This window comes from Oncorhynchus masou, chromosome 13, assembly GCF_036934945.1.
Source record: "Oncorhynchus masou masou isolate Uvic2021 chromosome 13, UVic_Omas_1.1, whole genome shotgun sequence".
In the NCBI taxonomy this organism is placed as follows: domain Eukaryota; kingdom Metazoa; phylum Chordata; class Actinopteri; order Salmoniformes; family Salmonidae; genus Oncorhynchus; species Oncorhynchus masou.
Window position 1 is genome coordinate 90,416,617 of NC_088224.1, and position 15,210 is coordinate 90,431,826.

At 43.5% G+C, this 15,210-nt stretch overlaps 1 protein-coding gene across 1 annotated transcript; it reads right to left on the bottom strand.

Annotated features, from left to right (window-relative positions):
- Positions 1-6,137: 6,137 nt before the first annotated feature.
- srprb (SRP receptor subunit beta) lies at positions 6,138-8,288 on the bottom strand. The gene is made up of 7 exons (XM_064985372.1): positions 8,071-8,288; positions 7,613-7,707; positions 7,437-7,514; positions 7,219-7,301; positions 6,951-7,087; positions 6,816-6,870; positions 6,138-6,710 (listed from the first exon to the last, which is right to left on the bottom strand). The coding sequence occupies exons 1-7, from the start codon at positions 8,210-8,212 to the stop codon at positions 6,500-6,502; spliced, it is 801 nt and encodes a 266-aa protein (XP_064841444.1). The 5' UTR covers positions 8,213-8,288; the 3' UTR covers positions 6,138-6,499.
- Positions 8,289-15,210: the final 6,922 nt, after the last annotated feature.

Below are 15,210 nucleotides of genomic sequence, written 5' to 3' on the forward strand. Positions count from 1 at the left end.
TACCTGTCCCTCCACTCTAACCACGCTCCCTCCACTCTAACCACTAGGCTACCTGCCGTCCCTCCACTCTAACCACTAGGCTACCTGCCTCCCCTAACCACTAGGCTACCTGCCGTCCCTCCACTCTAACCACTAGGCTACCTGCCGTCCCCTCCACTCTAACCACTAGGCTACCTGCCGTCCCTCCACTCTAACCACTAGGCTACCTGCCGTCCCCTAACCCATCTAACCGCTAGGCTACCTGCCGTCCCCCTTAGGCTACCTGCCATCCCTCCACTCTAACCGCTAGGCTACCTGCCGTCCCCTCCACGCTAACCGCTAGGCTACCTGCCGTCCCCTCCACTCTAACCACTAGGCTACCTGCCGTCCCCTCCACTCTAACCACTAGGCTACCTGCCGTCCCCTCCACTCTAACCACTAGGCTACCTGCCGTCCCTCCACTCTAACCTGCCGTCCCTCCAGTCTAACCACTAGGCTACCTGCCGTCCCTCCACTCTAACCGCTAGGCTACCTGCCGTCCCTCCACTCTAACCACTAGGCTACCTGCCTAGGTACCCCTCCCTCCACTCTAACCACTAGGCTACCTGCCGTAACCCTAGGCTACCTGCCGTCCCTCCACTCTAACCACTAGGCTACCTGCCGTCCCCTCCACTCTAACCACTAGACTACCTGCCGTCCCTCCACTCTAACCACTAGGCTACCTGCCGTCCCTCCACTCTAACCACTAGGCTACCTGCCGTCCCTCCACTCTAACCACTAGGCTACCTGCCGTCCCTCCACTCTAACCACTAGGCTACCTGCCGTTCCTCCACTCTAACCACTAGGCTACCTGCCGTCCCTCCACTCTAACCACTAGGCTACCTACCGTCCCTCCACTCTAACCACTAGTCTACCTGCCGCCCTTTGTAGCTGTATTCCTTTACAGCTAACTATGTACAGCATCATGTCACTGTTAGCAAAAGATACCAGCTTGACTAAAACTCACTTATGTAGTATGTATTCTGCTTTAGCCCAGATGTGCCAATGTGATCATGTCCAGCAGGCAGTGGTGTGAGGGCCAGGCCTGTTGTCTGTGTCCCACAGGGTGATGGTGAGCGTACTGGACACCAGGAGCCTGAAGGGGGCGGTAGAGGAGCTGCAGGGTGAGGGAGTGGAGGAGATCAACTCAATTAAATTAAATTCAAGGGGCTTTATTGGCATGGGAAACATATGTTAACATTGCCAAAGCAAGTGAAGTAGATAATATACAAAAGTGAAATAAACAATAAAAATGAACAGTAAACATTACACTCACAGAAGTTCCAAAATAATAAAAACATTACAAATGTCATATTATGTATAAATACAGTGTTGTGACGATAGGCTAATTGACATAATTTGAGTCAATTGGAGGTGTACCTGTGGATGTATTTCAAGGCTTATCTTCAAACTCAGTGCCTCTTTGCTTGACATCATGGGAAAATCAAAATAAATCAGCCAAGACCTCAGCAGCAAAATTGTAGACCTCCACAAGTCTGGTTCATCCTTGGGAGCAATTTCCAAACACCTGAAGGTACCACATTCATCTGTACAAACAATAGTATGCAAGAATAAACACCATGGGAACACGCAGCCGTCATACCTGTCACGTTCTGACCTTTATTTCTGTTGTTTTTGTCATTATTTAGTATGGTCAGGGCGTGAGTTGGGGTGGGCAGTCTATGTTTGTTTTTCTATGATTTGGTGATTTCTATGTTTCGGCCTTGTATGGTTCTCAATCAGAGGCAGGTGTCATTTGTTGTCTCTGATTGAGAATCATACTTAGGTAGCCTGGGTTTCACTTTGTTTTTGTTTGTGGGTGTTTGTCTATGTTAGTTGCTTGTGTCAGCACAGTTCTCATTAGCTTCATGGTCGTTATTTTGTTTATTGTTTTTGTATAGTGTGTTTCAGTGTTTTCTTTATTAAAATTCAAGATGAACACAAACTACGTCGCATATTGGTCCTCCGATCCTTCTCGCCTCTCCTCTTCAGACGAAGATGAGGAAGACTGTGACAATACCGCTCAGGAAGGAGACGCGTTCTGTCTCCTAGAGAAGAACGTACTTTGGTGTGAAAAGTGCAAATCAATCCCAGAACAACAGCAAAGGACCTTGTGAAGATGCTGGAGGAAACAGGTACTAAAAGTATCTAAACGAGTACTATATCGACATAACCTGAAAGGCCACTCAGCAAGAAAGAAGCCACAGCTCCAAAACCTCCATAAAAAAGCCAGACTATGGTTTGCCACTGCACATGGGGACAAAGATTGTACTTTTTGGAGAAACGTCCTCTGGTCTTCTGCAACAAAAATAGAATTGTTTGGCCATAATGACCATCGTTCTGTTTGGAGGAAAAACGGGGAGGATTGCAGGCCGAAGAACACCATCCCAACTGTGAAGCACGGGGGTGGCAGCATCATGTTGTGGGGGTGCTTTGCTGCAGGAGGGACTGGTGCACTTCACAAAATACATGACATCACGAGGGATGAAAATGATGTGGATATATTGAAGCAACATCTCAAGACATCAGTCAGGAAGTTAAAGCTTGGTCGCAAATGGGTCTTCCAAATGGACAATGACCCCAAGCATACTTTCAAAGTTGTGGCAAAATGGCTTAAGGACAACAAAGTCAAGGTATTGGAGTGGCCATCACAAAGCTCTGACCTCAATCGTAGAGACAATTTGTGGGCAGAACTGAAAAAGTGTGTGCAAGCAAGGAGGCCTACAGACCTGACTCAGTTACACCAGCTCTGTCAGGAGGAATGGGCCAAAATTCACCCAACATTTTGTGGGAAGCCTGTGGAAGGCAACTCAAATCGTTTGACCCAAGTTAAACAATTTAAAGGCAATGCTACCAAATTCTAATCGATTGTATGTAAACTTCTGACCCACTGGGACTGTGATTAAAGAAATTAAAGCTGAAATAAATCATCCTCTCTACTATTATTCTGACATTTCACATTCTTAAAATAAAGTGGTGATCTTAACTGACCTAAGACAGGGAATTTTTACTATGATTAAATGTCAGGATTTGTGAAAAGATGAGTTGAAATGTATTTGGCTAAGGTGTATGTAAACTTCCCACTTCAACTGTATGTGTACATTTATTTTGCAACGCGGGTTGTGTGGTCCGTATGTAAGGCCCAGACTAAAGCCCAGCAGGCAAAAGAGGAGACTAGGAAGGAGAGGGAGGAGGAAGAGAAGGGGGGCAGGCAGCAGTGCAGACCAGTCACCAGGCAGCATGGCAGGCAGCATGGCAGATCAGTCACCAGGCAGCAGTGCATATCAGTCACCAGGCAGCAGTGCAGATCAGGCACCAGGCAGCAGTGCAGATCAGTCACCAGGCAGCAGTGCAGATCAGGCACCAGGCAGCAGTGCAGATCAGTCACCAGGCAGCAGTGCATATCAGTCACCAGGCAGCATGGCAGACCAGTCTCCAGTGATCAGTCACCAGGCAGCAGTGCAGATCAGGACAGCAGATCAGTCACCAGGCAGCAGTGCAGATCAGGCACCAGGCAGCAGTGCATATCAGTCACCAGACAGCAGTGCAGATCAGTCACCAGACAGCAGTGCACATCAGACACAGAGGAAGCCCTGAAGATCAGGAGCTAAACTCAAATTCGGCCATGGGGACAAGGTGAAGTAGGTGTGTCCCATGCTGCTGAGAGGGGAGCCCAACATGGTGGTGGCTGACCAGAGCCCTAACCTGTCTGTCTACTGTCTGGTTAGGGCTCTGGTCATCCAGACAGTAGACAGACAGGTTAGGGCTCTGGTCAGCCAGACAGTAGACAGACAGGTTAGGGCTCTGGTCAGCCAGACAGTAGACAGACAGGTTAGGGCTCTGGTCAGCCAGACAGTAGACAGACAGGTTAGGGCTCTGGTCAGCCAGACAATAGACAGACAGGTTAGGGCTCTGGTCAGCCAGACAGTAGACAGACAGGTTAGGGCTCTGGTCAGCCAGACAGTAGACAGACAGGTTAGGGCTCTGGTCAGCCACCACCATGTTGGGCTCCCCTCTCAGCAGCATGGGACACACCTACTTCAGCTTGTCCCCATGGCTGAATTTGAGTTTAGCTCCTAACCTGTCTGTGTACTCTCTGGCTGTAGCAGTATGCAGACTGCTTTACATTGTATTACTTGGTCGTTTAAGGGGCCATCTTTCCATATCCATCTTTTCCATATTTTGTTACAGCCTTATTCTAAAATTAATTTAAAAAATTGTAAAACATCCTAATCAACCTTAACCCATAAGGACAAAGCAAAAAACAGGTTTAGGAACTTTTGCCCCCAATTTTTTATTTTTTAAGATTACATAAGAATTCAGACTCTTTGCTATGAGACTCGAAATGTAACTGGACATTTAATTGGATACTGTTTCCATTGATCAACCTTCAGATGTGTCGACAACTTGACCGGAGTCCACCTGTGGTAAATTCAGTTGATTGGACATGATTTGGAAAGGCACACACCTGTGCAGTTGACAATGCATGTCAGAGCAAAAACCAAGCCATGAGTTCGAAGGAATTGTCAGTAGAGCTCCGAGACAGGATTGTGTCGAGGGACGGATCTGGGGAAGGGTACCAAAACATTTCTGTAGCATTGAAGGTTCCCAAGAACACAGTGGCCTCCATCATTCTTAAATGGAAGAAGTTTGCAACCACCAAGACTCTTCCTAGCGCTGGTCGCCCGACCAAACTGGGTAATCGGGGGAGAAGGGCCTTGGTCAGGGAGGTGACCAAGAACCCGATGGTGACTCTGACAGAGCTCCAGAGTTCCTCTGTGGAGATGGGAGACCCTTCCAGAAGGACAACCATCTCTGCAGCACTCCACCAATCAGGCCTTTATGGTGGAGCGGCCAGTACATCCAACGGGACTCTGGATGTACTCCATCTAGGCACAACCACTTGGTTGGCAGTCCTCAACACCGGAGCCATTGCAGTTGACTTTAAACACCCGACATGAGGGACGCTCAAAATCTCAGTCGTCAATATCACTCAACATATCAGCAGCTAGGAAAAGATGTGAGTTATAACAGGTAAAAAAAAAAAAAAAAAAAATTCTTGATTTTTGCCCATTAAAGTTTTGCCATGTGTATGACTCAAACTTGTCAGTACGCTATTCTTCTACAGCTTTAGTGTCACAACGGGTAGCATGATGTTGCACTCACCAACCACCACAAATATCCCCATATCTAAAAAGATATCTTCATGTTTGAAGCCTGAAATGTGGCAAAAGGTCGCAAAGTTCAAGAGGGCCGAATACTTTCGCAAGGCACTGTAACTAAAATAATATAGCCTAAATAATTAATTTAGGCTACAGGCTCCCTGTAATTGCTGCAAATGGATGATTCTTTGACAAAGTTTGAAGGACACAGTTATTATTTCAATTAAAAATCATTATTTATAACCTTGTCAACGTCTTGACTATATTTCCAATTCATTTTGCAACTAATTTCATGTATGTTTTCATGAAAGACATTTTATTTACAAGCTAAATAACATTCCTATTTGTCTTAACAGTGGTACAGATTCACAGTCAACTTTCCCCTCAAATGTTACACTGGATAACTATACAAACTGATGAACATTCAACTGTTCCAGAAAGGAACAAAGATGATTTTGGAATAGAAACAGTTGTAATCTATTAGAGGTGAGTCAGTAAATAATCTCACCACATTAACATTTGTCTCTCAAAAAGGGTGGTTTTAAGTGCTAGACATCTGACAAAGCTAATTTAACACAAATAATACAAGTAGGCAGATGTTCACACTGTTTAATAGGAGTAGGTGAGTATGACACTATAAAAGGGATGGGTCATTTACTAGAAACACTGTTTTTCCATCGAAGATTTTTTTTTCCAGCAGCGATGGCAGTTTCCTGCAATTCTACCCATTTTGCCATCCGAGTGACTCAAACATCACATCAACGCCATTTTGAGAATGTTATGTTCTCCCTTACTGTAGTTTTTATTTAGGTGATTATTAGTTCTCAAATATCTCCTTAGGACCATTATCTTTCCTACATATGTTGTGGTTTTAGTCATTTACGTTAACACTGAAAAACATTTTACTATACAGGTTTTATTGTTATAAATTTTTATTTTATTTTTATTTTTGGGGGGGGGGGGGGGGGGATTAAATGTAGGGGAATATAGTGGAAACACTGAAACGTATAGCAACAAAACCTGCTGGAGAAAAGCAAACACTTTGTTTTCATTATCAGACATTTTTTTTTGCAAATTGGCATTCACTACATCACATGACCTTGTGATGTCAGCACAAGAAGTTATTCACTTCATCATAGTATAGTGATTTGAGTCTGGAGTCTTGAGAGACTGTTGCGACACACCTGATATGCTGAGAGTCCTCAGGAAAATATCCTAAGAAAGCCCGTTCACAATAACGCACCTAAGAGCAAAAGGGCTCTTAGCCAAAGTAGTGACCTATATGGGAACCAGATGGTCAATAACAAGACTCAGCCATCTCACAGGTTGGCCAGGCTCTTCTCGAGGCTGCCGATGTCTGCCTGCCCATTCTCCCCTTTGCTGCCGCGGGCACTGCACTCCAGGAACTCCACCTTCATGGGCAGCTGGCTGAACTCGAAGTCCTTGCCCTTCTTCCCCAGGTGCACGCTGGACCCCGTTGACCCGTCCTGGGTGCCCAGAGCCGCAGACCGTGTCACTCTCAATGTGTTCCTGAGGGAAACGGGAAAAAGTTGGGATCAATTTCATTTCAATCCAGTCCATTCTGTAGAATCACACCCTTTCTATGTCGTTGTTGGTAACATGAGGACTACTTACATCTCTTTCTCCAGCTGCTGCTGAATCAGCTTAGCAGATTTTGCCATGGTGATATCTACAGGGAAAATATCATTAGCAAGCATTAACATCATGATGGGGAGGTATTTGTGGAGGGAAGGTTGAAAAGGGCATCACCTTGCTTGTTGCAGGCCACTATCAGAGAGGGGGCATTCCTGGACACTGCACTGTCAGTCAACAGGAAGTACAGGAACTCAGCCACGTCTCTCACTTCCTTCTGGAAGATGGCACTGTCCACCACAAAGACTATGGCCCTGCAGTCAGAGAGAGGAGATAATAAAAGAAAGTTAAAGGGTGTCTTTCAGAATCTTGTTCTTAGGTCAACCACAGTGCTTTTCATATTAGAGACCTTCCCGGAATACAAAACACCCTTATCTTTACTCGCCTGGCTGCTGACTTGAACTTCTCCACATACTGCGGACGAAGACTGTCATGTCCAGGGAGGTCCATCAGGGTCCAGCTGCTGCCCTGCACACAGTGAAGAAGGACAAGGGGACGGGCAAGCCAGTGTTTGACATTTGACAAATGCATTTGTCATATAAATTTAAAAACAATCGCTTCAGATCCTACTCCCTCACCACCATACCATAGTTGCCTCCTTACCTTCTCGTTCTTGGCTTTGTAGGGGGCACTGCTGTCTGTGATGGAGGTCTGGGTCTTCTTGAACTTTCCTGACAACAACTGGAAATAAAGATCATCAGTGTCGTACAACTTCTGCCATCTGTAAACGTATATAGTTGGAATTGACATGCAAGATGTTATACTGATGATGCACTCACTCGACTAAAGAGGAGGGTCTTTCCAGAATCGCAGAGACCAACCAGCAGCACAGCACTTTGGACAGTTTTGCTGCCCAGGAAGTACTTCAACAACACTAAAATGTAAACCAATCATAGATGTTTCAGTTTGGTTTTTAGCTATCATACAAAGAGGAGCACCTGATAAACAGCGTAGTACAGTAACGTTAGATAGATAGATTGCTACTATGCTGGTGACAGCTGTTGGTAACTAGCAAGCTAATTTACCCAGCTAGTTCATCTTAGATTGCTAACATTAGCTAGCAGGCTGTTTTTTTGTCTTGATAAAAGACAACAACGAAAAAAATCTCACAGCACAGAAAGCCAGCAGGCTGAAGCCGGGCTAGTGACAACTCAAATACGGCTTTACATTCACTCTGTTCCTGAGGAAGCGAGGCGAGCTAACGTCAACTGGAAGTAGATTACAGTAGTTAGCTTACCAAAACTGATGACAACAACAGCCAAAGAAATTATAATTCCGATAATAAATATGGGGTCTTGGTGTTCTAACTCCTTCCGTAGAGCGTCTAAATAAGGTTGAAATGGATTTTCTCCAGCTTCCACGTCTATGTTGTCCTCCATATTTTAGCTTTCACTTAACTTCACCAGCTGCTGAGTACAGACAGTCAGAACAACGAGACAGATATATAACCGGATGTATAAATGTGAAGTATCCGGTTAGCGTTTCCACTCACTACCAAATATGGTAGTGAGAGGATCCCAGAGGTCGGCAGTGGGAGAAGACGGAAAGACGATTTTTTTTTTAATGGCGTTGTTTAGAATAAGTGCAAATGCGAATTTGAGTTATTGCACATGCGCACTTCACAAAGGAAATATGCTAATATATGCTAGGACGCATCAATAGCAACTCGCTAGCTCGCTCTTGGCTCTGCCCATCCCTTTGACTGTTCTGCCCACTATGGCTCTTTTGTTCGCATTTGAAATGACACGATGTGGTCTATCTTGGTTTAGTAATAAACATCTTTACACGTACTTTCTTAAAACAGACATGCGCAGTAACTGATTTTAGATTTTCTTCTTCGTCTGTCTTTCCGGCAGACTAGAACCTTTTGTTCATGGACAAAAAACGAAAAGTGCGGGTTAAGGGAAATTGCACCGCCATCTGACTCGAGTGCCTTCAGAGAGTATTCACACACCCTTTCCTTGACTTCACCACATTTCGTTGTGTTACAGCCTGAATGTAAAATGGGTTATGTTTAGAGTGTGTTGTCACCGGCCTAAACACAATACCCCATAATGTCAAACTGGAATTCTGTTTATACACATTTTTACAAATAAAATAAAAAGCTGAAACGTCTTGAGTCAAGTATTTAACCCCTAAATAAGTTCAGGAGTAACAAGTCACATAAGTTGCATGGACTAGGGTGTACCATGATTTTTGAATGACTACCTCATCCCTGTACCCCACACATCTGTAAGGTCAATATTGAATGCTCTTGAGTGGCCTAGTTACAGTTTTGCCTTAAATTGGGCTTGTATTAAAATGTATTGACTCAGGAGGTTGAATACTTATCTAACCAAGGTGTTTAATTTTTCATAATAATAATAATAAAAACGTTTGAATTTTTCTTCCACTTTGGCATTTTGTGTAGATCGTTGACAAAATTACAATTAAACCCAAACACACCTCATCACCCCCATACTTTGTCCCCAACAGATCTTACACCAGGCCGTCCGCATGGGAGGCTGGAACCCCCATCTCTCAAAACTCCCTGTAGATCTTCTACACTAAAATCTCCGATACCCGAAAACGTCACTGCTACTGACAATTCAATCTTCTGAGATTTTATTTCCATCTGTGCGGTACAATTAATGACCGTAGCAATAAACGTCAAGATGCCACCCTTACTAAAGAACAAACTGTTTGGGTCACTCTGTACTGACCTACGACTCACAGGGATCCTCTCAGGATGCCTCTCCCTTTGTCCACTATCCTCTACTTTCCTCACTGCATCAGCATATGATACTTTCTGCACTGCTCCTGTAACAGAGACGCAGGGAGTCAGGAAGCAGGTACAGTCAGTGAGTTTAATAGGAACGAACATGGAGTAAAAACAAAAACAGGAGAAGCGTCAAAACAGGAAGCAATACTACCTAACGGAGCGCTAGATACAAGGGAAGTAATCAGGGTAGTGATGAAGTTCAGGTGTGCCTCATTATGGAGTGCAGGTGTGCGTATTGATGGGTTGCCCGGACCGGGAGTTAGTAGACCAGCGGTGTTGAGTGCCGGAGAGGCGGAACGGGATTAGACATGACAGCTCTCACCCTGGAAACTTCAATCTGACTCACTCGCACTTTCAGGCAGTGAGTCATTTCTGATCCCCAGCAACATGGCCACGCCCACAATTGAAACAGTCCACTTTTTCCAACGAAGCTACACAGTCTTTTGTCCCATGGCCTCCTGCACACTTCTCACACCTCGGAATCTCCCTCCTACATACTGCTGCAACATGACAATAAGCGTGGCACCTGAAGCACTGTAGTGGGTTCGGAACAAAAGCTCTCATGGAACAACTTTATATACCCTAGCATGACTTCATCCGTCAAACACTCAGAACTCAGAAGGACAGACAGGGTCGACTCAATCTCGCGCTCGCCATCAAACGGCGTGCATCACAAACACCAAGGATCCCCACCTTAAGTTGATCCGCCTTAACACACATCCCAGTTATCACGCCTTTCAGCTGCACTCTGCACCTGAGAGAAAACATTTTTTTAATTGAAAATGTTAGATTTTGTCAGTAGGGGGCAATCTATCCAGATCAATAATCATGCAATGTATCCAGAAACCATCAAAGATATTAGCTAGCAAAGATAAGTCTAAAATGCTTATAGTAATTTAAAAATAAAAAATATTTTATTTTGTACTGGCAGGCATGTGTTTTTCATAAAGCTAGATAAGTCTAACAATTGTTTTTAGTAGCCAAATATGATGAAAATGTTCAGACAATTTAGGCAAAAAAATAGCACATAGACTTGAATAGAAATGCTAATGTAAAGGAAAGATTTACACGATAGTTATCACTAAGGAAAATGGGAGAGGGTTTAGTAGTTATTTTATTTAGTCCAGGGTCATGTCATTTGTTGTCCATTTAAATATCATATTGCTCAGGGAAACTTATTATAGTACAGTGTCTCATGTGTGCCCCATGATGCCCCTCAACCCTGATTCTCTGCTGGGCGCTCCATATCAAATGTGCCTAGTGTGGTCTGAGTAAAATGACCCATAGTCTATAAACCTAGGCTGGGGGCGGCAGGTAGCAAGATCCAACCCCTGAGCTGACGAGGTAAAAATCTGTCGTTCTGCCCCTGAACAAGGCAGTTAACCCGCTGTTCCTAGACCATCATTGTAAATAAGAATTTGTTCTTAACTGACTTGCCTAGTTAAATACTAAGAGCATGCTTGGAGAACCACATTTCTTTGAAAATGTACTTCCTTCCCGAGTTTTTGCGCTGCTAGGCCTACTGATGTCCTGATTAGTTTGAGATGGAGAGCGTGAAGATTAGAAAGACCGTATGTATTTTTTTACAATTATTATTCCCCTGAACAGGCAGTTAACCCACTGTTAATAATATGTTCTTAACTGACTTGCCTAGTTAAATAAAGGTAAAATAAAATAAATATCAAAATTCCGGATCCCGATGAACTGTTGCCAAGGCAGCTGATGGGGGGGTCCTAAGATTGCTACTGATATAATTGATTTTTAATACAAATGAAATGGACCTGATTATATAAAACAATCTGACTGGAGCATCGACCAAGGCCGCTCCAATAGCGCTCACTCCACCAGGTCAGGGCCATCCCAGAATGCATCTGTCGTCTACTTGTGTGCTGCTATAGCTCCTTGCTTTAGCTACTGTCATGAAGTTCCCAAAATATTTTCATAAAGGAAACACACAGAAGGTAACTTACAAAGACAAGGACCAAGAGCAAGAGAGGGAGTGTAGTGATGTAGTGTCCACAACTAAAGAAGAGAGGGAGTGTAGTGATGTAGTGTCCACAACTAAAGAAGAGAGGGAGATTAGTGATGTAGTGTCCTCAACTAAAGAAGAGAGGGAGAGTAGTGATGTAGTATCCACAACTAAAGAAGAGAGGGAGTGTAGTGATGTAGTGTCCACAACTAAAGAAGAGAGGGAGAGTAGTGATGTAGTGTCCACAACTAAAGAAGAGAGGGAGAGTAGTGATGTAGTGTCCACAACTAAAGAAGAGAGGGAGAGTAGTGATGTAGTGTCCACAACTAAAGAAGAGAGGGAGAGTAGTGATGTAGTGTCCACAACTAAAGAAGAGAGGGAGAGTAGTGATGTAGTATCCACAACTAAAGAAGAGAGGGAGTGTAGTGATGAAGTGTCCACAACTAAAGAAGAGAGGGAGTGTAGTGATGTTGTGTCCACAACTGAAGAAGATAGGGAGTGTAGTGATGTTGTGTCCACAACTGAAGAAGAGAGGGAGAGTAGTGATGTAGTATCCACAACTAAAGAAGAGAGGGAGTGTGGTGATGTAGTGTCCACAACTGAAGAAGAGAGGGAGAGTAGTGATGTAGTGTCCACTACTAAAGAAGAGAGGGGATGTAGTGATGTAGTGTCCACAACTAAAGAAGAGAGAGAGAGTAGTGATGTAGTATCCACAACTAAAAAGAAGAGTAGTGATGAGTGTGGTGATGATGTAGTGTCCACAACTAAAGAAGAGAGGGAGAGTAGTGATGTAGTGTCCACAACTAAAGAAGAGAGGGAGAGTAGTGATGTAGTGTCCACAACTAAAGAAGAGAGGGGGTGTAGTGATGAAGTGTCCACAACTAAAGAAGAGAGGGAGAGTAGTGATGTAGTATCCACAACTAAAGAAGAGAGGGAGTGTAGTGATGTAGTGTCCACAAACTAAAGAAGAGAGGGAGTGTAGTGATGAAGTGTCCACAACTAAAGAAGAGAGGGAGTGTAGTGATGTAGTGTCCACAACTAAAGAAGAGAGGGAGAGTAGTGATGTAGTGTCCACAACTAAAGAAGATAGGGAGAGTAGTGATGTAGTGTCCACAACTAAAGAAGAGAGGGAGAGTAGTGATGTAGTGTCCACAACTAAAGAAGAGAGGGAGTGTAGTGATGTAGTGTCCACAACTAAAGAAGAGAGGGAGAGTAGTGATGTAGTGTCCACAACTAAAGAAGATAGGGAGTGTAGTGATGTTGTGTCCACAACTGAAGAAGAGAGGGAGAGTAGTGATGTAGTCTCCACAACTGAAGAATCATAGTGGAATCTGAAAAGACACCTATCATAAAAGTATGTTGGAGTACTACATGCACATACTAAAATAAATGAACTAGCTGGGTAGCTAACTAAGTCTGTCATTGTAGCAAATTATTTATAAACAAAAAAATATGAACTTTTAAAAGTTATTAATTGTTGTTCTATTATCTATACAATAGGTCAAAAATTGAGTTTGGCCCAATATACCTGACATATTCCCACTTTCAAGGACCTTTCCGTATTGATTGGGTTATTTTGCCTAAAAACCTTAAGGCCTACCTAAATGTTTTAATTTTTTTAAACATTGTCATCTCTGCCCAACCTGGCAAGAGTGGCCAGAGAGATGTTTATCACCTGCTCTCCAGGTGCCATCGCATGAGCCTGAAGCCACAGACTCTGGCCAAACTTTTTAAAGGAATTCAAAGGCACTGTAGACTGAGTCTAATAAAAATAATAAAGAAATTGTAGTTAATTATAAGTAAGTCACAGCCTATGTGCGTAACGTATCGACTATAATGATTTAATGTAACTAAAATGTTGTTAAAAATGCTGCGAGCTTTATGTCCCTACCAGCCTAGTGTCGCACTCCCAAATGCTTCACAATGTATTTCTTTGTAGGCTGTAGCCTTGAAATACAGTGCCTTGCGAAAGTATTCGGCCCCCTTGAACTTTGCGACCTTTTGCCACATTTCAGGCTTCAAACATAAAGATATAAAACTGTATTATTTTGTGAAGAATCAACAACAAGTGGGACATGAAGTGGAACGACATTTATTGGATATTTCAAACTTTTTTAACAAATCAAAAACTGAAAAATTGGGCGTGCAAAATTATTCAGCCCCTTTACTTTCAGTGTAGCAAACTCTCTCCAGAAGTTCAGTGAGGATCTCTGAATGATCCAATGTTGACCTAAATGACTAATGATGATAAATACAATCCACCTGTGTGTAATCAAGTCTCCGTATAAATGCACCTGCACTGTGATAGTCTCAGAGGTCCGTTAAAAGCGCAGAGAGCATCATGAAGAACAAGGAACACACCAGGCAGGTCCGAGATACTGTTGTGAAGAAGTTTAAAGACCGATTTGGATACAAAAAGATTTCCCAAGCTTTAACCATCCAAAGGAGCACTGTGCAAGCGATAATATTGAAATGGAAGGAGTATCAGACCACTGCAAATCTACCAAGACCTGGCCGTCCCTCTAAACTTTCAGCTCATACAAGGAGAAGACTGATCAGAGATGCAGCCAAGAGGCCCATGATCACTCTGGATGAACTGCAGAGATCTACAGCTGAGGTGGGAGACTCTGTCCATAGGACAACAATCAGTCGTATATTGCACAAATCTGGCCTCTATGGAAGAGTGGCAAGAAGAAAGCCATTTCTTAAAGATATCCATAAAAAGTGTTGTTTAAAGTTTGCCACAAGCCACCTGGGAGACACACCAAACATGTGGAAGAAGGTGCTCTGGTCCGATGAAACCAAAATTGAACTTTTTGGCAACAATGCAAAACGTTGTGTTTGGCGTAAAAGCAACACAGCTCATCACAATGAACACACCATACCCACTGTCAAACATGGTGGTGGCAGCATCATGGTTTGGGCCTGTTTTTCTTCAGCAGGGACAGGGAAGATGGTTAAAATTGATGGGAAGATGGATGGAGCCAAATACAGGACCATTCTGGAAGAAAACCTGATGGAGTCTGCAAAAGACCTGAGACTGGGACGGAGATTTGTCTTCCAACAAGACAATGATCCAAAACATAAAGCAAAATCTACAATGGAATGGTTTAAAAATAAACATATCCAGGTGTTAGAATGGCCAAGTCAAAGTCCAAACCTGAATCCAATCGAGAATCTGTGGAAAGAACTGAAAACTGCTGTTCACAAATGCTCTCCATCCAACCTCACTGAGCTCGAGCTGTTTTGCAAGGAGGAATGGGAAAAAATTTCAGTCTCTCGATGTGCAAAACTGATAGAGACATATCCCAAGCGACTTACAGCTGTACTCGCAGCAAAAGGTGGCGCCCCCTTAAGTATTAACTTAAGGGGGCTGAATAATTTTGCACGCCCAATTTTTCAGTTTTTGATTTGATAAAAAAAGTTTGAAATATCCAATAAATGTCGTTCCACTTCATGATTGTGTCCCACTTGTTGTTGATTCTTCACAAAAAAAATACAGTTTTATATCTTTATGTTTGAAGCCTGAAATGTGGCAAAAGGTCGCAAAGTTCAAGGGGGCCGAATACTTTCGCAAGGCACTGTAACTAAAATAATATAGCCTAAATAATTAATTTAGGCTACAGGCTCCCTGTAATTGCTGCAAA